Raw genomic sequence first — 26,343 nt, forward strand, 5'->3', positions numbered from 1 at the left:
GCGTACCAACAGATTATTGAATTATTCATTACATGCAAGCAACATAACAAAAGCGAAAACAAATAATAAAATTTAGATGGAATACGGGAAGTTAAATATCCCTTAATATGGTTCCCTTAAAATTAAATGTCATACCTGGTGTACCATATATTTTAAAAATAAGATTGGAACCTCCTAAATGTAAACAAAACACTGGAACAGCTGAGTAGTAGACCGAGTAGCTGCGACGAAGCCAGAGATATTGAACTGTATTGCAGAAGTTTGAATTCATCTCACGCCATTTTGGAACTTTCCATCGCATCTTTTGTGTAGAAGCCAACCATCAGAATGAACACTCACGCCAAACCATTCAGGGAAAGGCGAAATTTTGGTAAATATTATTTCCAAGGTTTTTGCGTCTCTTTGTCTCTTCAGGATGGATGACGAATTCCTGGGAGATGTGCGTCGCTATTTATTTTGCTACCATTCTTTCGCTTCGCCTCGTCTAATATCTTCCGAATTACACACTGGGATAAATAGATAATATGCAATAGCATGGAGTCCAGTTTCTAACATTTAAATGATAGGAAATGTTAGCTAATTGATAAATTATTTTTGATAAGCGAGCTTGTGTTGGGTTCGTGTGCCTACGTTATCCAGTGGGATTATCTTAAAGGTGTCGTTATTTTTAAGTTTATGTCTGGTTGTGTCAAGCTTAGCCAGTTTTAGACCCCCGTCTGCTTTTATTTAATAGACTAATTCCCCTGTATTTTATTTAGACCGTACATGTTATCTACCTAGTAGTCTTTGAGGCTAAACCGTGGCAGGTAATGGGAAATCTTGGTGAATGTTGCGTCATTAGTACTACATAGGAGGAAGGTGACTACTTACATTTGAATAAGGTCGGAGAAGCTTTTAGGCATTCTTTTATGGATAAGCTCATTTTGGTTATCATTTTGCCCTTGCCAGTAAATGGTAGGGTAGTAGGCTAATCCAGTAACACATGAACTCAATTTGATGGTTACCTAAATTTTCCATTTTAGTTCAGGGTATTTCTATAGAAGCACTCCGCACGGACTGCAAGGAACGTAACCGCGGATATGACATCCACTAGGGATTGGGGCGTCCAATGTATTTCGCCGTGTTTAGTACTGGCCCCCGGGTGTTAATTACAGTCGTATGAATAAATATTACTTAAAATTCTTGTTCAGTAGGTAAAATTGCATAGAAAAACCGCAACTGCCATAGTGTAGGTCGCCGTGGATAAGTACCCTAGATCTACCTAGTTCAGGGCAGGTGGTGACTAGAAATTATTTATAGCTAACTATTGCAGTGTTAACATTATGGCCTTATTACTCTCAATTTTTATTTTTTCTTAAATGATAGTAGGTAACATATGCTGGTTACGAGGAGAAATTTACTCATGGATACTTATGTGCAATTTGTGGATCAGTAATGAAATACTTAAAGCTATTCTAACCAAACAGAATACAGTAGCCTATATGAGGTAGCTTTTATGTACAGTAATTCACTGTAGGCTTTGTTCATCCTAGTAACTGGGCCATGCTGTAGTGTAGAAGGCAGTGGTTTGATGAATTTCTATGGAATAGTAGGTATTACAAGATACAAACTCAGGTCATAAGTACACCGAATAGAACTAAAAAATATACATGTTTTGTTATATTTAAGGATAATTAAAAAAATTTTAAAACTAGAATGTCTCATTTTATGTTAGGTTAATCTTTATTAGCATAAGAATATTTATTTATACATCATACTATTTCATATTTACTTTTCAGCCCAGCGTCAAAGAGATGTTGAACAAATTCGGGAGCAGCATCCAAACAAAGTTCCTGTGATTATCGAGAGATATCCAGGGGAGAAACATTTACCACTTTTGGATAAAACAAAGTTTCTTGTCCCTGATCATGTTACCATGGGAGAACTTGTCAAAATTATACGGTAAATAGCCCTATTTATTGTTTTAGCACAAGGGATTCAACCTTACAGCAGGGTTAACTTTAAAATACTGTTTGGGTGATAAGTATATGTACAGTAATTTGATATACAGTTTATGGGAATATTTATTGGGACATGAGGCTAAGCCAGTTTTTACATTTTTCATCCCATTTATTATTTTAATGATATGTAAGTCATAAACTAGTTGCTGTGAGGGATTTCATGTGTGTTTGTTTTGTTACTTTTTTTTTTATATAGAAGATTGATGTTGCAAGATAACTAACAGTAATTTTTGCATTTTTTTAGTATACAAGGGGGGAGGGAATAGGTTTGCTGTTACTTGTATTAATTTAATAATAAAAGTAAGTGTGTGGGCTATGAGATTGTATATTTGAAAATATTAAAAGTTTAGAGCCTTGCATATTATGTTATGGGAAATTGTTAGTGTGATGTCTGAACTCCGTGAAAGAGGCAATATTTTATTCATGTTTCATTGTAAAAGTACTCATTCATACTGTGCACATGCAAGAGATTCTTCAGTATTGATTTTTAAAAACTATTGTAAATTTAAGATATATTTTTTTTTTTTTTCATTGTAAAAAGACGACGTCTTCAACTGCATCCAACCCAGGCTTTCTTCCTGCTTATAAATCAACGTGCCCTTGCCAGCGTGTCAAACACTTTGGCGCAGGTATGAAAATAATGAATGATATAATGAAATAATAGTAATATTATTATTATTATTATTATTATTATTATTATTATTATTATTATTATTATTGTGTTATTATTATCATTATTATTATTCTGGAGGTGAACCTTGTTTGAATGGAACAAGCACAAGAGGGCCATTGACTTAAAATTCAAGGTTCTAAAGAATATTGTGTTCACAAGGTAATGGGAAATATAAGAAGGGATCACTTATTAAAATAGAAAATAATAATTAACATATTAATTACTGTTGTTGTTATTTAAAGTGTAGGTGTATAGCTGAACAAAAGAATTACAATTTAGTAGTTGTATTGACAGTAGCATACAGGAATTCATTGAAAATGTTAAGATGTGTCAGGATGTTCCAAGTAGCGTTGCAACCTTTTTGGTCATGTGTCCTCAACTTGATAGGAAGAATGTTTCACAATTTTTCAGTAAAGGGAGTGAAAAATCTATGGTGCTGGGAAGTAATATTGAGACATCTCAGCAGAATACAGGTACTTTTTGTAAAATGAGAGTCAACTGTATTGGAAGTGTCTCAGGTGTTCCCCTTGCAGTGTGACATTGGAAGTGGTTTCCACCAGTCTTGTCCACTTCTGCCATAGCTCTCATCTAGTATAGGTCTTCCTTTGTCCTTTCCTCTTCCATTTTCTTGTAATTGCCATTAGACTGTGCAGAGAAAAATTTTACGCAAGTCATAGATTTTTACTCAATCCTCCAAACATTGCAGTAAAATCTACATCTTCCAAAATCAAGGCCACACTACACTATCTGATACATTATTTGAATTTAAGAGATCATAGCTTCACACATTTTCAGAAAGAAATTGTATCTATATAAATTTTAACTCTAATAATACTGTACAGGGAATCCCTGGTTAAAGGGGGGGGGGTGACATTTACGACACCGTAAGTGCCTATTATCTGTGTATCAGTGCCAATAAATTGCCTATCGGTACCAGAAATCTGTGTGTTGTCGTCAGCCAAGCGGCATAAAATTTAAACGCCATTAACCAGGGACTCCCATTATATATGTATACAGAATACAAAACAAATTCACATTATTTAATAATGGAGGGAGGTAAGAATGGTCTTGTTGTAGTGTTTCTTGTAATGGTGCACTCAGTACTCATTCATTAACATTTAACAATCCTAAAAATATTTACATATTAATCGTGGGTACAAAATTTACAATCATAAAGGTTAAAAGGTAAGACTGGGCCTTTTATTCCAATCAAAATGAATTATGAAACAGCTTCCATAGAACAATGTATATCATGTAAAAATCAAACTTGTGCCATAAAACTCCATTAACAGTCATGGTATTTCAGAAAAGCTACAGAACTGGTAAATGTTTGTACTTCAGATATTTTAAAATTGTTTCAGTAACATTGAAAATACAAATGTGCATGTAAAAACTATTAACTGAACTCCAATACCATTTACTTGGCATTTTGTTGTAAATAGAAAAACTGTCAATTTGATAATTTTATAGCATGTTGGTAATGTCAGACTACTTGTTTTACTCGTTTTGTTTTATGTACAGCCCTCCACAGGGATGATTCCCTCTCTGTCAGGGCCTTATAAGTTTTCAAAATAAGTTGCTTCTTGTATTTTATAATTGTCTTATAGTGTTTTCTCGTCAGTATTGTAGTGCCTGCAGAATATGAGTCTTTAGTTCTTTTTTGTTGTATAGTCTTGGTGGGCAATGTTCAAATGATCTTTCGCCTGACTTACAATTTGTTATAGGTTCAAATAGCCTATATACTTCACTTGCGTTTATGATCACAGAATTCATTTCAGGTTTAAAGAAGCTTAAGCAGTTTCTCAGATATGTTTGTTCACCATATTTTAGTGCCTTAAAGACTGTAAGAAGTATTTTGTATTCTATTCTTGCTTTTACAGGGAGCCAATGTAGCTCAATTAGTGCTGGGGTTATTGTCACGATAACGTAATCCTTTTATTAGTCTTCGAAAGTATTTGGTTACAAATTGCTGTTCTCAGAGTATCTTCATTTAAATATTTTCTAATAATTGCAATGTTTCTAATGTGATAGTTACAGGTTATTACAATGTGCAACATATGGTTTTTCATTGACAATTTATTATTGGTAAATACTCCTACGTTCCTCACTGCTGCTACAATTTTTATGGATGACAAGCCAATATTTATTCTTTTGAAGTGTTCATATTTTTGTAGTTCACTATCAGATCCAAATAGCACACACTCAGTTTTGTCTTCATTAAGTTTTAGCTTCTTTGCCGATATCCTTTTTATATTTCTTTCATTATTGCATCAGTTTTACTAATGGCATAAACTGTTTCAAGAGAAAAATAGAACTGAATATCATTGGCATATAGTTTATACCTAACCTTGTACTTGTTTAGAATTCTAGATAATTTAGTTGTGTAAATGCCAAATAGCAGTGGACCCAGGACACTGCCTTGGGGCCCTCCTCAAGTTAGGCTTTAAATTTCTGATTTCACATTTGATATAACCACTGTAACCTTCTTGTTTTCTATATAGCTTTTGTACCATTTGAGTATATCATCTTCAATACCTACTGTTCTCAGGTCTTCAAGCAGTAGATAGTGGTCAACTGTGTCAAATGTACACTGAGGTCAAGCATAATCAGTATTGTGCACATTGTAATTTCTGTAGTGTTTTTTTCTGTAAGCTGACTGATCATCAGGTATAATGTTGAGTTGTTTCAAGTATTTCGACGTTTGTTCTTAAACTAGAGTTTCAAGTATTTCGACGTTTGTTCTTAAACTAGAGTTTCAAGTATTTCGTCGTTTGTTCTTTAACTAGAGATCTTTAAGTTTTGATAAGTACGATAGGTTTGTATTGGCCTATAAAAGCCAAGATTTTCTTCATCACTTTTCCTTTGTAAGCCAGCTTTATACAGGCAAGCCTTTCACTGTTTTGGAAGGATGCCTGTGCTAAACTCATGTGGACAATTACTTATTACTTTGATTTACATAAAGATATTTGTTATAATTCAGATCCCTTCAATTAAATTAAATGAGAATATTTGTCCATTCACTGCCTGTGAGAGAGAGACTGTTTAAGGGGGGCCGGCCAGAACCCTTATATATGGAGGTATAGGGTGAAAAATGCAAATTCATGAAAAAATTCATGGATCTTCATATGGCAATTGAGAATACGTATACAAAATATTTCGTCAAAATTCCTCTTACTTTCGTAGTTACAGGGTAATTAGTAAACATAACTCAATAAGCCTAAAACATTCATCCGTACAAGAAAATGCAATATTTCTTCTGTTATCGTCAATTTTGATAATTATTGTCAAAGAAATTGTGAGAAATGGCATCTGTAGTGATTCCGTGAGTCGCAGAGGGGACTTGGGGAGTATCACATGATTCAGTGCGAGCACATAGTTCAAGTAGTCTACATGTTCGAATTTCTTCTCTGACATTCGCTTGCTTTTACATGTGTTTATCTGTTTCGGCAAGAATTTCATCATGCCAATGAGAAAAAGACAAGGAAAACATCTCGCTAACATAAAGACAAAGAAAATTCGCTCTAATATGATTACAGAATATGATATATGCGATATTAGCGTAGTTAGTGAAGAGAGAGAGAGGGAGGGTTGCGTAGTAAGTAAACGCCCCCGTCTTGCCTGAAGCACATGTCACATTGTCCCCCAGGCTACGATCTTTGAGCAAAGGGTCTTAATTTATGGTAAATAACATAGTTTTGGTTTATTAATACCCAAAAAGGATTATGAAATTCATAATAATCATGATTTATTAACATTGTCTTTATAAAAAATAGAGAGTACAACTTCGAATTTCACCTCTTGACATTCTCTTGCATTTACGTTTGCTTATCTTTGTTTCGGCAAGAATTTCATCATGCCAAAACGGAAAATACTAGGAAAACATCTAGCTAACATACAGAAGAAGAAAATTCTCTGTAATAAGCCCAGTTAGTGAAGGAGAGAGGGAGAGTTGCGTAGGAAGGAGTGCACCGTCTTGCCTGACGCAGTGCCCCAAGCTACGATATATGAGCAAAGGGATCATCATTTATGATTAAATTATGATAAATAAAATAGTTTTGGTTTATTAATACACAAAAAAGAAATATACATTCATAATAATCAATATTTATTAACATTGTCGTTATAAAAATACGAAGAAAAACTTTGAACGCCCGTATCTCAAAACTATAGTTATTGACCTTCAAAATCTATCTTCTCACTTAGTTTTAAAGCTATAACATTGGAATTTGGTATATAACTCAGAAAGACATTATAGAACAATCAAATGAAGCCCTTTTTTCCAATTTTTGTTTCGTCTTTTTTTTATAAATTTTGTTTTCCTAATTTATAGGGTTTATTTTTTTTACCATAATGAAAAATTCATATCTAGCAAAAAAAATGACTTTTAGAAAAAAAAACTCATTCGATTGGAGGTCTACATCAGGTCTATATATGGTAGCAATCCCAGGTCTTAATATTAAATATCAAGGGAGGAGATAGAATTTGAAAAATGGTTATTTTCGGGATAAATCGCCCTGGCGTCACAAAACAGGTCAGAGGCGAAAATCATATGCGGTTTGGAGATGTCCCAAGTCGCCTTATTAAGTGGTATGAATATCAAAGTCCTGTCCTTGAAGAATGGTATTAGCCGGCCGGCCCCCTTAATGTAAAACAGCAACAGAACACCCTTTTGGTCATGAATTGTGGAACCTCAGTGTTTCTTACAGCATGAGCAAACCAGTCATTACTGCTTCTATGTTCAAGAGTATTTTTGCTTCGGAACATGTTTTCTATATTTTTTTTTTTTGGTTTGGAATCCTCATTGTAATGCTAATTGTACATGTTTTCTATGTGGTTCTTTAGTTATTATCTATATTCTTATTTTTCTGCTTTGGTATGTTTTTCTTGGGAGACAATCAGTGGTAAATAGTTTTTTCATTGGAGTTTGTTAGTGTCATTGTTGACAACCACGGTATTGTTATGTTCATTGGAACCCCCATGGTTCATTATTGACATTAGCTGTTCATTACGTATTTACATTAGCCATTGTTCATTATTGACATTAGCTAAGTAATGTTATTTTTTTAACCCAGTTAGGTTGGGTAGTGTTATTATAAAGATTATTAGATATTCATTTTAATTAATTATGTTCCGACAAATTATTGGAAACTATTGATTATTGTTCTTATTTCACTTGACATAATTGTTGATCTAGCTTGGTATACTTTCCCGTAGTATAATGTTAATGTTATAATATAATTTGTGGAAATCTTGGTGCAAAGATGATGTGCTATTGCGAAAGTGTAGTGGCCTCCGTAGAGAAGGATCAACACTACTTATGCAGCCCTTTCAGATTGTATTATAAGCAGTCAAAGCAATCATTTGATAAATGAGTTTTGAACACATTGTATTCTTTGAAGTCCCTACACACAGGACATTATGTATCAAAGACAAGACATCTTTTATGCTGAAAAACTTATTTAAATATTCATAAGTAATGTCCCTTGCAGTTATTGGAGATTTTGTTCTTATGTTACAGACAAGAACACTGTTTGCAGCTGTACACTAGGCAGGCTGCTGCGCTGTGTTGCCTCCAGTGTCAGGTTTCATACTACTCAATTTGCTAGTTTTTCTTGGCTACAACTAAAATGTGGAATAGTGCAATTATAGAATCTTAAGATCTGCAGATGTTTAAGCAAGGAGCAAATATACACCTGATTTCTACTGAATTCAGGTATCTGTTTCATATTCTACTCATTAATCATCATTTCCTATAGTATCTTGGTTTTCTCTGCAGGCAGATTTCCCTTTGTAGACCTCTGGGGTTTATAGCCCAAAAGGGTTTTCAGCTGAAGATTTAAAGACAAGAAAGATTTGGACCCTTCATCATGCTAGGATGATGATACCTCATCTCTTAGTTAGAGCTCGTCCTCTTATGGTGGGTTTGATGTGTGTACATCGTCAATAGAGGTGTTTGTCATTCCTGCAGAGGTGCCAGTTTCTGGCAACACAAGGAAAGGGGGGTTGTCTTGGTTTCTTTTGTTTTGTGCACCCTTGGAGAGTATGGCACTAGCCTCTGAACCCTGATGTTACAAGCTATTTCACCTTGCCATGCACCCTTTAAAATTTCTCAAGGCTAGTACAGGTCAACCATCACTAATGCAGCAACCGTTAATCTGGTCCCATCACTAATCAGGGACTAATTTTGACTAGCCGTTTCAAATTTTTGCGGATCACTGCACCAACTTGCAGTTACTGTTTGTTGGCGCTACTTGTGTGAGTGTACATGCATACGTTCCCTACGTGCAAGATTACATTTCTCTTCAGGTTGTCCAATGCCAGTGAATGAGCTTGTGCGTAAGTACGTATCCCACTTCCAGGATTGTTTTTAATTTTTGGGTTGTAAAAAAGGGAGAAAATGCATTAAAAATATAAATGAGAATAGCATAATACATAAAAAAGTCAAACTGCTGATGACAACAGTTGTTAATAGCAGCAGTTTTTTTTAAAATTTGGTTTGCTTCTCAGTTGGTCGTATTTTACGACAACTGGTGAAGTATTCTCATTTATGGTAACTGTTTTAGCAAAATTAGTTAGTATCAGGTTTGTTACAGACCGAATTTTACCAATTTTTGATGATTTACTGAATTTGGCTAATAGGCTGGTTGACTTTTGACTTGCCGGCATGTGCTATACTAGCTCACAAAGTATTAGTTATTGCAGCAAAGGCTGCAATACTAGATTAACTAAAGCCTCATGTGACCCCACTTACTTTGTGTACAAACTGTAGAGGTTAGATTTGTAGGCAGGAATTGACTTGCAATGAATGTGTTAATTGGGATTCTAAGGTGTGGAAGACTGAAGAGTCATTTGATGACAAAATCAGAAAGGGATAAAAAGAGGAAAGCACTTTTTAGAACTAGTAGCAAAAAGACATTAGCTAGCCAGGAATTTGCTAAGTCTAACGATTAAATGGTTAAGTACTTCTGTAGATCCTAATGGACAAAATACGTGAGAAAATTGAACTTTTAATGGAGGAGGTGGCTGTCTGTCCCACCGATTCTCCTTGGAAAAGGTCCCTGGCAGACTCCCCTATACCTGGGAAAAGTCAAACTGGTAGCCCAAAGGAGGTCTGTGGGGTCTGCCCATTGGCAGTCGCCCCCTCAGTCGGTCCTGTTGATGTGTCCCAGGTACCAACACGGCGCTGCTGGAAAGGCGTCTCTATGGAAGTGAGCCGTCTTCCATCTTAGTTTGTTCAGTTCGGGGGGATTACAGTCCAAGGCGCCAATGGCATTTTCCATACAAGTCACGGCACTTGAAACGATGTTCCAAGGAAATTTCTTCACCTGCAGAACCTATTAAAAGGTTCAGAAAACCTCCACAAGAACAGCCTTCATGTAGTGTTTGGGACAGTCCCAAACATTTATCACTACTTTCCAGAGCCAGTGGGACAGCATGCTGAAAAGAAATGTCTTGCTTCTGCTTGCAACCACTCTTCCTCTTCCAAGAACATGTCTTTGATGGAGCACCCATCGTTACCTGAGCAGCGCCCAGTACTGCATTGTCCCTCTTCCCCAGTCTTCTAAAGCTAATGAGCACCCATTGGCACCCGTATCAGCAGTGGTTCCCAAGACTTCTGCTTCAGTTAAGCACCCACTGGAGACAAAGCGGTCTATGGCACAAGATCCTTTTTCTGCATGTAATAGTCATTCAGCAGTAGTTAGTACAGAAGTATATGAGCACCCACGGAAGTCAGTGCCCATTGGCGCCAGAGCACCAGGTTGTGCACAAAAGCCCACTAGCTCCTCAGTTTGGATTGTCTCCTAACAGCCATTGACTGTCAAATCTTTTTGTTGACAGTGCCCAGATGAATGACTCCTTAAGATGGTGCTCACTTCATCAGCCAAGAATGCTGAGGCTTTACATGAAGTTTACAGTTGGCTTTCAAGTAAGAGAGAACAGGGTAAAACTAGATTGCTGTCCTCCTGCCAGACTTACTCAAAGACCTGGAAATGTTTAGTTTTCTAGACTGGGCAATAGGACTGCCCTATTCCTTAAGAGGATAATTCACCTGATTTTTTGGGAGTGATTTCCTGTCTTGATAAAGGTAATAGAGACAGTTCTTTGGAGATAGCTTTCTTGTTTGCAATGGAAGGTCTTAAAGAAAAGTCACCGCTCATTTTCTTAGACAAACAACATTTGTTCCTGCAAGCAGCAATGCTTCAAATTGCTTCGGACCTCCAGAAAAAATCTATGCAGGACCTTCTTGCTCAATCGGCTAGACGCTCAAGAGAAACTCCTTTCGCATCTCGGACAGTTTCCCCCCTTCAGACTCAGCCCTTTCATGGTAGAGGCAGACAGAGGGGTTACCCCAGACTGTAAGCAAAAGTACAGTTCACCTCACATGCGATCAAGAAGTCCATCATTAAGACAGCCGCTCGTAAGTGAAAACAGTCCTCCACACACCAGTGGGAGCAAGGCTCCTAAACTTTTGGGAATATTGGAAAGAGAAGGGAGCAGGGCGCTGGATAATACAGGTCCTGAAAGAGGGATATTCAACTCTGTTTATATATATATACAGTAATACTTTTGGTTACGAACCGATTAGTATACGAATTTTTTAACTTACGAAGTGACACCCTCATTCTGGAATACGAATTTCACTTGGAATACGAATGCGCGAATTTCCATCATGGGAAGCCGCCTGCTTTGTTTACATCGGACATCGGATGAGCGTGGGATCTGAGAACGCATTTTTTTCGGCCAAAACTTAACGCCTGCTTTGTTTACATCGGATGAGCGTGGGATCTGCAAACGCATTTTTTTCGGCCAAAACTTAACGAGGGTCACGTGACTTCCTCCCAAGCATCCCTTGACCCTTTTTAAACCATAACTCCCACTATCTCGCTGGCGGTAAGATTGAACGCATCTGTCCGTGATACGCTCTCAAATTTGCTTAGTGATTTGCGCACGTGTTGTGTTTCCGTGATAGTGCTTATACATTACTATTACCCAAATACTAAAGACAATGGCTCCCAAGATGACGAAGGCAAGCAGCAAGAAGGAAAGCATAAGAAAGAAGGAGATGATTACAGTCAAAATGAAGAAGTAAATTATCCAAATGCATGATAAAGGCGAGCGTGTGAAAGACATTGCAGCATTCTTCAAGCGGTTGCAATCAACGATCTACACTATTTTGAAGAAAAAGGAAGAAATTAAAGCCAGTAAAGCATCAAAAGGTGTCACAGTATTGACGAAACACGGCCTTATATTCTCGACGATGTAGAAAATTTGCTCATGGTTTGGATAAACGAGAAGCAGCTGGCTGGAGATTCCGTAAGTGAGAGCATCATTTGCGAAAAGGCTCGTAAGAGTGCAACAAATTTGTTTATCGATAATGGGGTGGGTCATTTCTATAAAATTTTAAAGAACAGGCAAAAGCAAGCCTTCATAGAAAAATATTTTTTCAAAATTGTGAAAGACGACAGTGTCGCGTAAGCGTAAAATTAGTGAACGGTGCTCTCTAGAGAAAGAACCAGAAAGTCTTCCAGAAGTGTTCACGGAGGGAGATTTCCCCCCCAAGCCCTAACCCTCTCCTCCTCACCCTTCCCCTCCTCCCGTATCCATCAAGCCAGCAGCCACACTCGCCAAAGGTAAAGTTCAGGTTTTACTGTGCATGCATATTAAATCTAGTGTTTATATTTAATTTAATTCTTCAATTTTATAATTTTATGTAATTCCTACACGAATTTTCAACCTTAGTGAACAAAAATAAATGGAAAAATATGAATTGAAATGGTCATTCATGGTCGGATGGAACGCATTAGTATTTGCTTTTTATAACATTCTTATGGGAAAATCCATTTAGGTTACGAATTTTTTAGGTTACGAAGCAGGTTCTGGAACGGATTAAATTCGTAACCCAAGGTATTACTGTATTATATAATATATATAAAGCCTCCTTTAACCACGCTCCAAGAGGTTTTTGGCCCTCTCTCAACTAGTATCTTCCCTTCTGGAGAAAAAAGCCATCGAATTGGTTGAGGACAACCACTCTCCTGGGTTCTACAACTGCCTTTTTGTAGTGCCCAAGGCCTCAGGAGGTTGGAGGCCAGTTGTGGATGTGAGCACCTTGAATGTGTACATACAGACCAAATTCAAGATGGAGACAAGTCAATCCGTCCTTTCATCCATTTGTCAGGGGGGGATGGATGATTTCAATAGACGTGAGGAATGCTTATTTTCACATCCCAGTCCATCCATACTCAAGAAAATTCTTAAGGTTCATATTCCAGAACAAGGTGTTCCAGATCAGAGCACTATGCTTTGGACTGTCAATGGCTCCCTAGGTATTCATGCGAGTTTTAGCACGTATAGCGAATGGTTATACCTGAGGGGGGGTGAACATTCATTTATCTGCACTAGTGGCTACTTCAATTCCAGTCCAAAGAGAGATGTACAGAGAATATTCAGAAGACCCTTAGGTTAGCTCAGGAATTAGGGCTTCTGATAAACTTTCTAAAGTCTCGATTGATTCTTTCTTGGGAAATAGTTTATTGGAGATGAGGATAATCTCTCAGACTTTAAGGTTTTTCCCTCCCTTGAAAGGATAGAATCGTGCCCACAGAAAGTGGAGAAATTCCTATTCCTGGAGTCTTGCTCAGCAAATAATTGGATGAGCCTTCTAGGGACCATCACATCCATGGACGGAGGCTTTGTCTGGGCACTCGGTACGGGACCTAGTCACACGGTGAGTCCCGGCAGGAGCGTTTCTGAGTGTACAAAATCTGGGAAGCATATGAAACCCTAGACAAAATTTTGTCAGAAAAAATCTGCAAAAACCAGGGTGTACGAAAACAAGATTTCACTCTATTAACTATTCCCAAGTGACTCTTCCTCAAAGTGTCAGTTCATTTTTCTCTCTTTTCTTATACCCCATCACCTCCATTAAAGGCTCGTTTGGCTTCTTTTAATAAGTAAAGTGTTTCTTTTGTTACTTTAGTTTTTTCTTACAATATATGTATTGTCGAGGTTGTTAAACGATAGCACAAATGTACAGTAGTACCTTGGTTTTCGTACATAATCCGCTACAGATTATGTATGATTTTCGAAACATGAAAACCAAAGCAGTAATTCCCATAAGGAATAATGTAAATAGTATTAATGCATTCCAGACCCTCCAAAATATTTTTAAAATTACAACATTTTATAGGGAATAAATACAGTTTTACATACAGAAAACAATGAGAAATATAAATGAATAATGAACATTTAACATCACTTTTACCTTTATGAAAGACTAATTAGCGGAGTATATGGAAGACGAAGAGGAAAGGTTAGTTCAGAAGGGGAATCCCCCTTCAGAAGGACTTCAGGTATCATGAACCCATCTGGGGTCACTTCTCTTATGTTTTTTAGTGGCACTGTCTAAGTTTACTTCCCCACTTAATTTTTTACTGGCACTAGTACCAGCTTGAGAGAATCACTGGACCCCTGCTGAATAACAAAACTGTCCAGAGACATTTGTTTCCGACATCACTTCAATACCTACCCGCAATGGTACATAGCATTGTCATTAAACATGTTAGACAAAGATTGCAACGTTTTGCTAAGATGATGTGTCAGCAAAATATTTTATATAACTCCAATTGGCAAACATTTCTTTAATCACTTAGGTAAGCACAGTATCCCCTCTCCTCCTCCTCGGATTCCTTATCTGCCGTCTGTTGCTGTCCCTGCTGAAGGTCTTGCAGCTCCTGAGTGGTTTGCTCTTTCACATCCTTGCCACTCACATCCAAGCCCATGGACTTCCCCAGACAATAAACGCCACAACAGGCATAGGATCAATGGGGGCAACCTCAAACCCTTCGAAATCCTTCTTGAGGTAACACTGGCCATCATTTTCTCCAAGCAGAGTTCATTGTCCTGGAATTCACTCCCGGCCAAGCCTTATAGATAATTAAAGATACTGAAGTGCTCCTTCTAGAACTCTCTTAGGGTCAGTTCATTGTCTGAGGTCACTTCAAATCACCTGTGAAACAATGCCTTTGTGTAAAGTTTTTCTTTGAAGTTGGAGATGACTAGTTGGTCCATGGGGTGGATGAGAGGAGTCGTATTAGAGGGCAAGAACTTCATGGTGATGAATATAAATTCATCCAACATCTGGTCTTCCCAAGCCAGGAGGATGTGCCTGAGCATTGCCCATTACAATGAAGCACTTGAGGGGCAATTGATTTTTGTTGGGGTGTCTTTTCACACTTGGGCCAAACACTTCATTTACCCACACAACAAAAATTTGCCTTGTGACTCCTTTTTATTGGCCTTCCACATCACTGGCAATTTATTCTTGATCACATTGTTTTTCTTTTCTTGAACACTCGGAGAGTTTCAGAGTGATACAGTAGTTGGGGCTTCACTTTGAAATCCCCACTCGCATTCTCACAGACCAAGAGTGTATCCTTCGTAGGCTTGTGCCCTGGCCTGGCAGTGAACTTTCCTCCTTCGTGGTGTAGGTGGTTTTGGCATTTTTTTCCAAAACAGGCCAGTTTCATCACAATTGAAGACCTGTTGTGTGATGACACCTTCAGCTTCAAGATACTCTGAATGCACCAGCTAATTCTTCGGTGGGATGTTTATCCGAGCTCACAGCCTCCCCATGGCGTACGACACTATGGATGCCTGTACACTTTCAGAATTTTCAAACCAGCCTCTGCTGGTCTTGAAATCACCAAGAGTGTTGGCATTTTCTTATTTAAATCAGCATGTAGAATCCTAACCTTCACACAAATGATCACTTCAGACACACTATCCCCCACTAATTATTTTTCATTGATCCACTAACTGAAGCTTCTCCATGTCTTCCACTAGTTGCGATCTCTGTTTTGTTAATGAAGTGACCCCTTTTGCAACAGCAGCTGCCATGATTTCATGATTCTTTGTTAGGCTAGAGCTGATCATTGACACTGACTTGTCGTACATCCTAGCGACATCAGCTACATGTGCACCACTTTCAACTTCACTACAAGTTATTTATTGAATTCAATTGTATTCCTTGTCTTATTTTACTGAAGGGGTGGCACTTGCAGCTTTCTTTGGCCCCATGATGGCTACTTTGCAATTAGCTTTTACGGCAAAATTAGCACAAAACAACAAACACGTGCGGTGATGCGGACTATGAGCGCAGAGATGGTTGTTCAGCAAGAAGCAAAGTGAGAATGAGTTACAAGAGAAGACGGGATGCTTTGGTTGGGCAGTTGATACGGGGCCCGGTCACGCTCTGGGCCTGGATGGAGCATACAAAAAACCATGCAACGCAAAAACACTATACAAACAAACAAAAACCGAGGAAACATACAATAACCAAGACAAAATTTCATTAAAAAAAAAAATTATGAAAAGAGATGTATGAAAACCAAGGTTTGATTGCAATTATAGAATAATTTCCATGCATGGGAAATGATCTCTCTCTCTTCCACACAGATTTCTTTTATTTTTAAGTTAATTATGTAATATTTATTAATTTTCATTACATATGCTATAGTTTTCTATGCTATATTATTTCATTATTTGAAGTTACATTGGTCTACCTTTAGGAATTGAATGGGTCATTAATTTATAATTCACTGATCATTTAATACTAGAGTATCCTATAATAATTTTTATTGTACAGAGTATTGCATAATCTACTGCTCTTCATAGCCACTGCATTATTTCATTCACATAAATATATTTGCAAAAATTTTTTTCTTTTACTTCTCGAGCACAAAATGATAAGTGTGCAACCTTTACCATTCAGTGGATTTATTCCTGCTGCCTTTGCAGACTGAATCTACCCAGCATTTATTTAGTGTAATTTTGATTTACCCATGCTTCTTCACCAAGGTAGGCAATTGAACAAGCTTCTGTGTTGTTCATGTCTTTCTTCTCTCGTAAGAATTTAGTTCTTGCTATTATCACATCACATTTATCATGAACTTCTGTTCATTTACTGTTGTAAATTTGAATCCTACTTTATGCATAACTTTTCTTGATTAATGACTCCTTACACCCATTGAAATTTGTATTCTCTTTTATTTATAATATAATTTTCTCCACTGTTGGAATTTCCTTCCTTTCATAGAAATTCCAACTAATTCTGTGTAAAACTCTTGGCGAAAGTGGTAACAGGTTTTGGTCTTTTTTTTTTTTTTTTTTTTTTTTTTTTTTTCACGTTCTTGGAAAATAGAACCTCTGTGTATCACATTTCATTCTTTTAAATCCTTGACAATTTGGTAAATTGTTCTCTCATTAAATCCTGTTGCTTCTGCTGTATGTTTTGTAGCACTTGTATACATATACTACATAACTTCATTTGTTTGAGGGCTGATGTTTCATTCTGGGGAGATATCCATCTTTCCTTGTTGACGTAGAGGACCTTTAATGGGATGGGTTAATCCAAGGCAACTGTCCAAAACCATAATTGTTTCTTCCTCACCATAGCCTTAGGGTAAACACAGATGTGGCAGCACTTGAGGAGGCGTTGTCGTCTTAATCAATATTTTCATATTTTATTTCCAACAATATTAATTATCATCATCATAAAACAGTCATCAATTATAACGAGAGATGTGTTTCCTAAATAAAGCCATTTTTCAAAGAATTGAAAGGGAGTCTTCAATAGCCTTCTTTGCATAATGAGGATAGTATATTTGGCATTACTCTTTCACCATCCCGAGACCCTCCTTTGACCAAGTATGCTAGGAGGACTATACTAGCTAGCAAATGCGAACATAAGCTATGCACATAAAGGCCTTATATTTCTATATTTTTCAATATTATGTAGAGAAAATGAAGACCATTCACCGTGCTAATTCTTCATGATAAAATTTAATGAGACTGGCCTAAATGGAGCATGATTGCTTAATTAAATCACAAGCCTATCGAGTTACTCTGCTTCTTAATTTCCTCTAATTCCCGCTTGAGGAGGCGCCAGCAAGCTTTAATTTAGCTCCTGGTGACAAGGTATTTGGGAAAACCACTGCAGTAATGGGGCCTAGTATTTTTTCAGTGACTCCAAAGCACACTCTTGGAGTCTAAAGTACTTCATTCAGATTCCCAGACGCCTTTTTTCTTGGACCTGTGGTGGTTGCTCAGCAGGTTGTGCATTCACTCAGCTCCTTTTGAACAGAAAAGCATCTCTCCTGATTTACTTATGGATTGTGTAAGGCTGTTGTTGAATGGTAAAAGAAACTGGTTGCTGTCTAGTCTCTTTTTATCCCTCGGTGGTGCAGCAGCTCAGCCCAAGTATGTGCAGGATCGGATAAAGGTGTAGGTGGCTACCCAATTCAACACTGTCTGCTTTGGCAGTTAAGATGTTACTCACTCCAATCTTTTTAACTATACTCTGTTTTTTTCTATCTGTCCATCCGCCTGTGGTGGTCGTGCATGGTAACACTGCGTCGCGGACTTTAATTAGTTACGCTATGTGTAAGTTTTATGTAAATAAAAGGATATCTGGGTGTACATTTGCAACAGAAAAGTGTTTTAATAATTAATTGTATGCGAATTTCACCGTTAATATTTGAAATAGGATATTATTTAAAGCCCGGGACGCAGTGTTACCATACGCAAACACCACAGGCGGATGGACAGATGGAAAAAAAGAGAGTATAATTGGGCTGTGGTAGAGCAGCATTTTAAACTCTGGTTATAGCTGCCTTACAACTTGGGGAACCTTAAGTAGGTAGCACATGGCTCTCAGATTTTTTGCATTATTTAGTTGTGGCTCAGCACCCTCACTTAGGCCCAGAACCTTACAGGTTTGGCATCCCTATGATATTGAGTGGGAAGTTAAAGAACTCATAGCTCCCCTTGTTCTTGTGACTGTTGACAATTCTGGGAGGGTTTATAACTTACAGTCAATTGGAAGAGATGAACACCTACCGAATAATTGTCTCCCACATAGATGATGGTTTGTATTCCCACAGGAACAATGACAAATTTTATAGTAATTATATTTTTCATAGGGATAATTATATCTTTCATAGATGTAAACACCTTAGTGTTTTTTGTAGCTCCCACTTCACCTACCCCACTTGTCCCGAGACTATAGGAAAAAAAGTTCTGAGTGAGTGAGTGAGGGGTATTTCCCACTAAATTTCTTACCAAGTTCAGTGACCATTTCCAGCATGCACCTAAGGATACTCCTACTTTCAAGTCTGGTTTGTATACCTATGAAAAATACAAATGAAAAATGTAATTTTTTCATATGGTGCTGGATTTGGTGTTATTTTGAAGCTGATTACTACTACTGCAGCTTACAGTGTTATGTTAAAAGCTGGAAAACAAAAGATTTCACATGTAGCCAAAACTTTTCTACAAGTGTAGTTTGCCCGACTGCAAATATGTCAACTTATTTAGGCCACAATACAAACCACTATAACAGACCATCTCCTGAGTTGCACTTACAAATGTACAGTACATGGTAAATAGACAAGGCAATTAATGAAATTTGTGATATCTTCAGTAAGAGGTAGCCTCTAGTGTTGGTTACTGACTAGAGAAAAACTTCATTGTTGGGTAATGATGAATTTTTGCAGGCAATAGGTCAAATGTAAAGTAAGAGATTTCTATGTTTGTGGTACATACTTCAATTTTCCCATCCTATTACAGTAGTGTACTGTGCTACAATATTAAAAGTTCTTTTGTCTCGTGCAGTGCTTGGAGTTTCTGTCCAGGAACATTTCATGCAAGCTACCGACTGCAGACTCCTATTATTGAATTATCATTCCATTTTTATCTTTTTCTATACTGAAATGAAAAAATTATAGTTTCTTAATCAATTTGATGATAAAAGACTTGTATAACAAGTTTACTTCTCTATTATTTATTTTTTTTGTTTTTACATATTTTACTGTCATTACTAGAAGGTCTAAATTTAGGAAGAATTGAAAAGATGAAAAAGGTTTTGACATTTTTCATTTGTTATTTAGATATACATAAAGTCTTTGTTAACCTTACAGTATGCCACACGTGGCGTAATTTTTTTTTATAGGGAAAATCAATTATATAAGGGCTGTCATGATACAAGGTTGGCTAGTTGTTAGTGTTTGTGAAGTATTTTGGCACAAAAACCACCATAATTATGAGTATTTTTCACTTTCAGCCTAGTAGAGTGGATCTAACATTTGTCTTGTGCCCTGCCCTAAGTGCTGATCCAATTTGTTAAAAATATTATTGATATTGCAGGTCTACCAGCAACATCACCATGAAGATGGTTTCCTCTACATGGTTTATGCTTCACAGGAAGTTTTTGGCCAATGATATTTGAATGGGAAAATATTGGCTTAGACCATTTTGCCATGCTTTGGAAACCTTATACGAGTTCCCCCAGGTATTGCATCCTGGACTGTTTTCTTGTGTATTTGGCATTAACTTTTTTTTTTTTTTTAAGTTAACCATTACATCTTGAGTATTTGTTTGTAACTACTCTATTACAGTTTGTGTTAAAAATGTCTTTTTGGTAAAAACAAGGCTTTTTAAGAATCATCATGTAGCTGTCAAAATTAAAAGCTTGAAACAATTTACTTTTCTGATTTTATATTATCTCTGATAGTACTTAGTCTTTCAATGTAGGAATATGTTCCTTACTCTGAGGTGAACAGATGTTTGATCTATTATGTAAAATAGAGATTTACCATAATATGCAAATAGAGGATCAGCTGATGTTAAATATACAGTGTCATATATTTTTGTTGTAATAGAAGGTAAATGTAGAAATCAAAATTTTCAGTATCTAAAGTAGTTTTTTTTTTTATAGAATAATGAAATTTAAAGTAGCTCATCTGATCTCTTTAAGCTAGATATATTTTGAAGTGTTCATTTGATAGTGTGTATTAATCCTAAGTTTTCATATTTAAAGCCCCTTTATACATGTGTGTGAAAGATATTGCACGGAAATTCTATCTTGTGACATCCCGTAATAATAAATTATGGATGTTATATTTGTTTTTCATTGCAAGTGAGAGAAATAAATAGCATTAAGTGTTAATTGTTGTATGGCATATTCATCGTAACAACTGCTCCTATTGCATGAAAATCATTTTTGAGTTGGTGTCTTTCATGATATTATTAATTCTAAGACTTTTCATCTTAGATATATTATATAATCACAAGAATTTACTAGTTTGGTTAACCAAGACGACTTATTTTTTTGGTGTGATGATGAAGTTTCACAGTATTTAAACTTGTTGGAAACTTACAAATTCTACAGCAGCTTTGTACCAGCAACTATGTTGTAATTGTGATAAGTAATAATATCCCTTTTAAAAAGTTAGCTGATAAATTTTTGCTTACTCATGAAATTGTCCTAAAGTGCTGGTTTTGAGATTCAGAGGAAATTTTAATTAAACATTTACTGCATGTCTCTCATGCTTTTAAATTTAATAAATATGTAAAGTGGATTCTTTAGCCTTTTATAGAGCTTTGTTTGCAAGTATTGAATTGAAAGAATTTCAAGTAAATGTTTCCTTGATACGTATTTCAAACTAAGTGTTACCAGCAGCTTGCCTGTTAACCAGAGGCTTAATATTAGGGAAGTGTACCAAACAATTTCCTTGATGATAATCAAATTACATGAGGCCACCTAATTGCGATTCATTACACCATTGTCAAGCTCTTAATTAAGAGAGAGTTGCCACTTCGGCTAAGAGCTGGTTCATTTATGTAATACTTTGACGCCTTTCCCAAGCTAATATTTATCATTTTGTAGCTGTGAGAGCATATGGACTGTCTCATTTAGTAGGGCTTATCCATTTTTAGAATTATTTTTGACAAAAATAAATTTTCAGTTCTAATCTGTGTATTTTACCTACTTTAATATTTTTATTGGATACATTAGCGCATTAATAAAAACATTTACTAGATATTTAAGGAGATTGATTGTAGGTTATTTGGTATCAGTATGTGATGAGCACATGGAAAGTAACTGGTTATGGTTGTTTGTTAGTTGTGGTGCCTCGGTCTAGTCCTTGAGAAGATAGCAGTACATGATGCTTTAGTCTTGTGCAATTCCTAGTAATACAATTTATAATCTGAAGTTTTTCATTTAGAAGAAAATTGTGGAATAGATATTTGGTCATTTTTAGGTTCAAAATTAACTGGACCCTGCAGCACGAACATGAAATATCACATATGTGCATACAGTGTCTTTCACGGAATAGTTGCATTATATTTCCTTTACTAGAAATGAAAGTCTTGGTAGCATCATGCACTGTGCAGAAGTTTTGTTTGTTGATACATACGACTTAATAGTATGGTAATGTGGTTTCAACTGAGGATTTACTTTTTTAAGGTTATGTGTACATAGAGCTTGAATGTCCAATCCTTATATCCATATTGTATAAAATAAAATATGTTTTTATACTGTATTTCATGTTGTCAGTTTCCTTTTAAATTAACCATAGTGACAAAATATAAAGGACTTTGAACAGGAGGGCTCTACCAGGCCTGTAAAAGATAAATGTTCACCAAAGTCCCTCAGCTTTTTTTGTCAGCAAAAGCAGATGGGATTGAGAACTCGCAGCAGCTACCAAATATAGGTTTTTCATATGTCAAAACTGGATTTTTGATTGTCTAGCCAGTTTGTCCTAAAAAGAGCTTACAAAAGAAATTGACAAGTGCTGAAATTGCATAGCTCCTAATAAACGTAAATCCCAAATACCCATAAATTTTGGTCCTAATTATAGTCCAGGTTATTAATCATTTTCCTTAGTCTGGACACCCATTAGGGTTTGACAGTAAAGAACAGGAAGAAACACGCAACTTATACAGGCAGTCCCCGGGTTACGACTGTGTCGGCTTACGACGTTCCGAGGTTACGACGCTTGTCAATAGACGTTATTTCCTGGGTTACGACGCCTACAACGCTCATCTGGTAGATGAAATATGACACCAAAAATGTAAAATAATCAATATTTGAAGTTTTTTTTATGAAAAATGCCATAAGAATGCAGTTTACATAGTTTTCAATGCACCCAAAGCATTAAAAGTAAGGTTTTCTTAGGATTTTTGACGATGTTCCGGCTTACGACGCGTCTCAAGAACGGAACCCCCGTCGTAACCCGGGGACCGCCTGTACGTATATGTATTAGTCTTTGTGGTTTTAAAGTGACTTTCCTAATTATGTCGGTCTGGCTGCAGGCCTATATGCCTTCCCTGGCAATATTTTGGCATGACCAATGTCTCATTGCAATAGAGATGCAGGAATTGTTTATCCAAGGTAAAGTCACAGGTTATCAACCATGTTCTTTATTCCAGATACCCACTACGATTTGGTAATAAAGAACAGGAGACAAACTAACTGTCATGTATTATACCTTGTGGTTCTACAGTGTACCTAAATATGTCCAGTCTGGCTGTTGAATTACTGCGCCTTCCCTAGTTCAGGAATGCTGCCTCAATAACCACCCATACACCCTGAGACTTCTTTGAAGGATACATTTCTAAATTAAGTTAATGATTTACACTTTTTGGAAGTCATATTTCTTAGGGGTGAGTGTGTGGCGGGATCACAAGCTTAAAATACAAGCAGGCAAAATCTCCCCCACAAACTTTATCAGTCCAGTTGCCAAACCCACCCTCAGTCACATTTTCCTCTTCACACTACGGAATGCACACAGGACAATTGACCTACACAAACCCAAAAACAAAAAACACTCAAAACACATCTACTTACCAACCACTTCTTGACCCACTCAGGGCGAGGAGCTGTACTGTCCACTGGATACAGGCGTCGTAACACAACCAACAACCAAGAACCACAACCCCAAAACTCAACAACCTAGGACCACAACACAATACCCAATGACCACAACAACAACCAAGGAATAAAACCACAACTCATAACAGCAAACAACCAAGGAACAACCACAACTTAACAACAAACAAGGAATACAACCACTGCACAAACAATCAACACAAAAATGCAACACACCCACTAACAACAGCTCACCAATAACAACCCTTAAAAACTCACAACCACAACAGCTCCCCAACAATAACCCTCAACTATAACAACTCACAAGCACAACAAATCCAACAGCACAGGCACAACAACTCCAAAGTAAACATCATCATCTCACAACAACTAAACAACAAAACACAAAACTTAACTGACTATAGCTATCGATGCCTTCACAGACTGCTGCCAACACTACTATTACGGCTTCTGACTAAAGTCCGACTCAAAAACACAGAACTCCAACAACTAACAGCACCAGCAGACAACTCAGAACTCGCCAACAGCTAATCCAATTGTTAACCATCCAACCACCAATTACTCTCTCTCTCTTTCTCTAGGATGTTGTCAAATGGAACTCCATAACTCCTCCATATTTCCTCCCCTGTTACATTTGACAACGTATCATTACACTCACAACACCTACACTAAATAGCCTTCCGCAACACCCACAGATGCTCGGAAGCAGGCCCCCTGGATCTTGTTTGAGGGCCCTTATACACACTCGGTTTCACCGCCATCAACTTCTCCCAGACCACTTCCAGTCAGACTCCCATTACCATCTCCCTCACTACCATCCTCCCAGATCCCGTTCACTATCTCATCTACCCCTTTCAACTCTTGTGAGCGAGAGCAGCAGTGTTATAAATGTGGTAAGCCAGGACACAGGAAGAATGAATGTCGGTGGGTGTTAGGAGCACGCTTCGGGTGTAGGCAAACGGGGCATTTAGTGAGTGAGTGTAAGAAAGGTAGGGATATTAAATGTTACAGGTGTTGACAGGCAGGACACATAGATAGTGTATGTCGGGGTACCCGTATGAACGTGGTTTGCGGCAACTGCAGGAAGAACATGCATTATGCTAGGATGCTTAAAGAACAGTGTGGGAAGTGTGTTGAATGTGGAATGGAAGGTCATGTGGCGAGTGTGTGTAGGCGAAAGAGGACGAGTCAGGCTGGGAATTCGGGAAACTGAGTGAATAGGGGATTCAGTTGGGTGGGTCCTCTAGCATGCAACAGTATATTCAGGAGAATGCAATGAGTGAGTGGTTGAAGGTGAATAAATGTAAGCTGAGTGTCAGTGAGCAAATGGGTCTGAAGATTGGCAGTTGGTGTTGGGTGAGTATGGAAGAAAGCGGAGCAAGGTAATGAAAGGGAGAAATGTGAACCGCATGATAGAGGGGTTAGTGTTAGGGTGAAAATAGTGGATAAGGCGTGTAATATAGATGACCTTGAGGGGAGGAATGATACATAATAGTGTGTGAGGGTTTGAATTGTCAGGGTTTAGTGAAGTTTCACCAGGAAGGGAATCAGGTGGTAAGGATGTAGTTGGCAGTATGAATGAGTCTCTTTGAGAGTTTGGCAGGAGTGTAAATGATGGAAGTGATTTAGTGGCAGAGTTGTAAGAGATCATTCCCAGCCTGACTCATCCTCTTTCGCCTACACACACTCGCCACATGACCTTCCATTCCACATTCAACACACTTCTTTACACATCCTAGCATAATGCCCGTTCTTCCTGCAGTTGCTGCAAACCACGTTCATACGGGTACCCTGACATACACTATCTATGTGTCTTGCCTGTCAACACCTATAACATTTAATATCCCTACCTTTCTTACACTCGCTCACTAAATGCCCCGTTTGCCTACACCCGAAGCGTGCTCCTAACACCCACCGACATTCATCCTTCCTGTGTCCTGGCTTACCACATTTATAACTGCTGCTCTCACTCACAACTAACTGACCCTACTCTTCCAACACTTGCACTCCTATCTCTTTTATGGCTAACTACACTCACGTTACTTGCCCTAACGCTCCTATCTACCACTTACTCTGCCATTCGCCTCGGCCCTTCTAAAACTGCCTCCCTATAGCTCAAACTCTGGTAAAACCTCAGCTACTTCAGTCCTAACACTAACACTCGTACTCTCTTGCATACACCTATCTAACTCGTAATCTTCTACTATTTCTAAAATGTCGTTCCACGTCAACCTTTCATTTGTCCATCACATTTTCTCCTTATGCTTCAGATTTATAAACTCATATATGCTCTCTGGTACAGTCACAAACAACTTCCGCACTAACTTCTTACACTCATTTATCTCTTCATCCCCAAACTTTTTCCTGGCTAATGTTTCTAACCTACAGATGTACATTGACAACGGCTCACCAACATTCATTCTTTCCTCTTCAAAATCTTGCTTTCTCCTATATCTAACACTTACTCTTTATCCTCTTTGCCTCTTCTGCAATCCTGGCTTTCACTCTCTCATAAGGCACATTCCATACACATCATCACCCCATACATAAACAACAAAAATTCCGTCAAGAAGTTAACTAACTCTCGTTATCCCCATATTTAACCTCACAATACTTCTCATATTCCTTAAAAAAGTTCCTTATGTCCCTACTACCATATTCCTTGTATTGTGCACATCGGGGTACCTCTCTCATACACATCTTTTCATACTTCCTGATCACTCTCCCTCTCACTTTCACTACTTCCATTCTGACCCTTCTTTCCCTCTTCCGAATAAAGCGAGTCCACTTCCATATTCATGTCCACACTCTTGACTACGCTCTTCTTACCCTTCTTTCTACCCACCTGTTTCCACTCACCACTATCTAAATCACTCTCCGCCCTTTCCCCAATGTATTCAGTCCTAGTCTCATCCTGTCCACCACCCTTACTAATG

General features: G+C 37.5%; 1 protein-coding gene across 1 annotated transcript; it reads left to right on the top strand.

Moving 5' to 3' along the window:
- The first annotated feature begins 174 nt into the window (after positions 1–174).
- LOC135217974 (microtubule-associated proteins 1A/1B light chain 3A-like) lies at positions 175–22,058 on the top strand. Its single transcript, XM_064254096.1, has 4 exons — positions 175–370; positions 1,779–1,941; positions 2,542–2,629; positions 19,879–22,058. Exons 1-4 carry the CDS (start codon positions 328–330, stop codon positions 19,951–19,953), a joined length of 369 nt encoding a protein of 122 aa, XP_064110166.1. The 5' UTR covers positions 175–327; the 3' UTR covers positions 19,954–22,058.
- Positions 22,059–26,343: the final 4,285 nt, after the last annotated feature.

The sequence above is a fragment of the Macrobrachium nipponense genome, chromosome 9, assembly GCF_015104395.2.
Source record: "Macrobrachium nipponense isolate FS-2020 chromosome 9, ASM1510439v2, whole genome shotgun sequence".
In the NCBI taxonomy this organism is placed as follows: Eukaryota; Metazoa; Arthropoda; class Malacostraca; order Decapoda; family Palaemonidae; genus Macrobrachium; species Macrobrachium nipponense.

Coding starts and splice junctions, on each gene's coding strand:
- LOC135217974 (XM_064254096.1), top strand. CDS start 328: ATGAACACTCACGCCAAACCATTCAGGGAAAGGCGAAATTTTG. Junction 1,942..2,541: donor GAACTTGTCAAAATTATACG/GTAAATAGCCCT, acceptor CATTGTAAAAAG/ACGACGTCTTCAACTGCATC. Junction 2,630..19,878: donor TGTCAAACACTTTGGCGCAG/GTATGAAAATAA, acceptor TTGATATTGCAG/GTCTACCAGCAACATCACCA.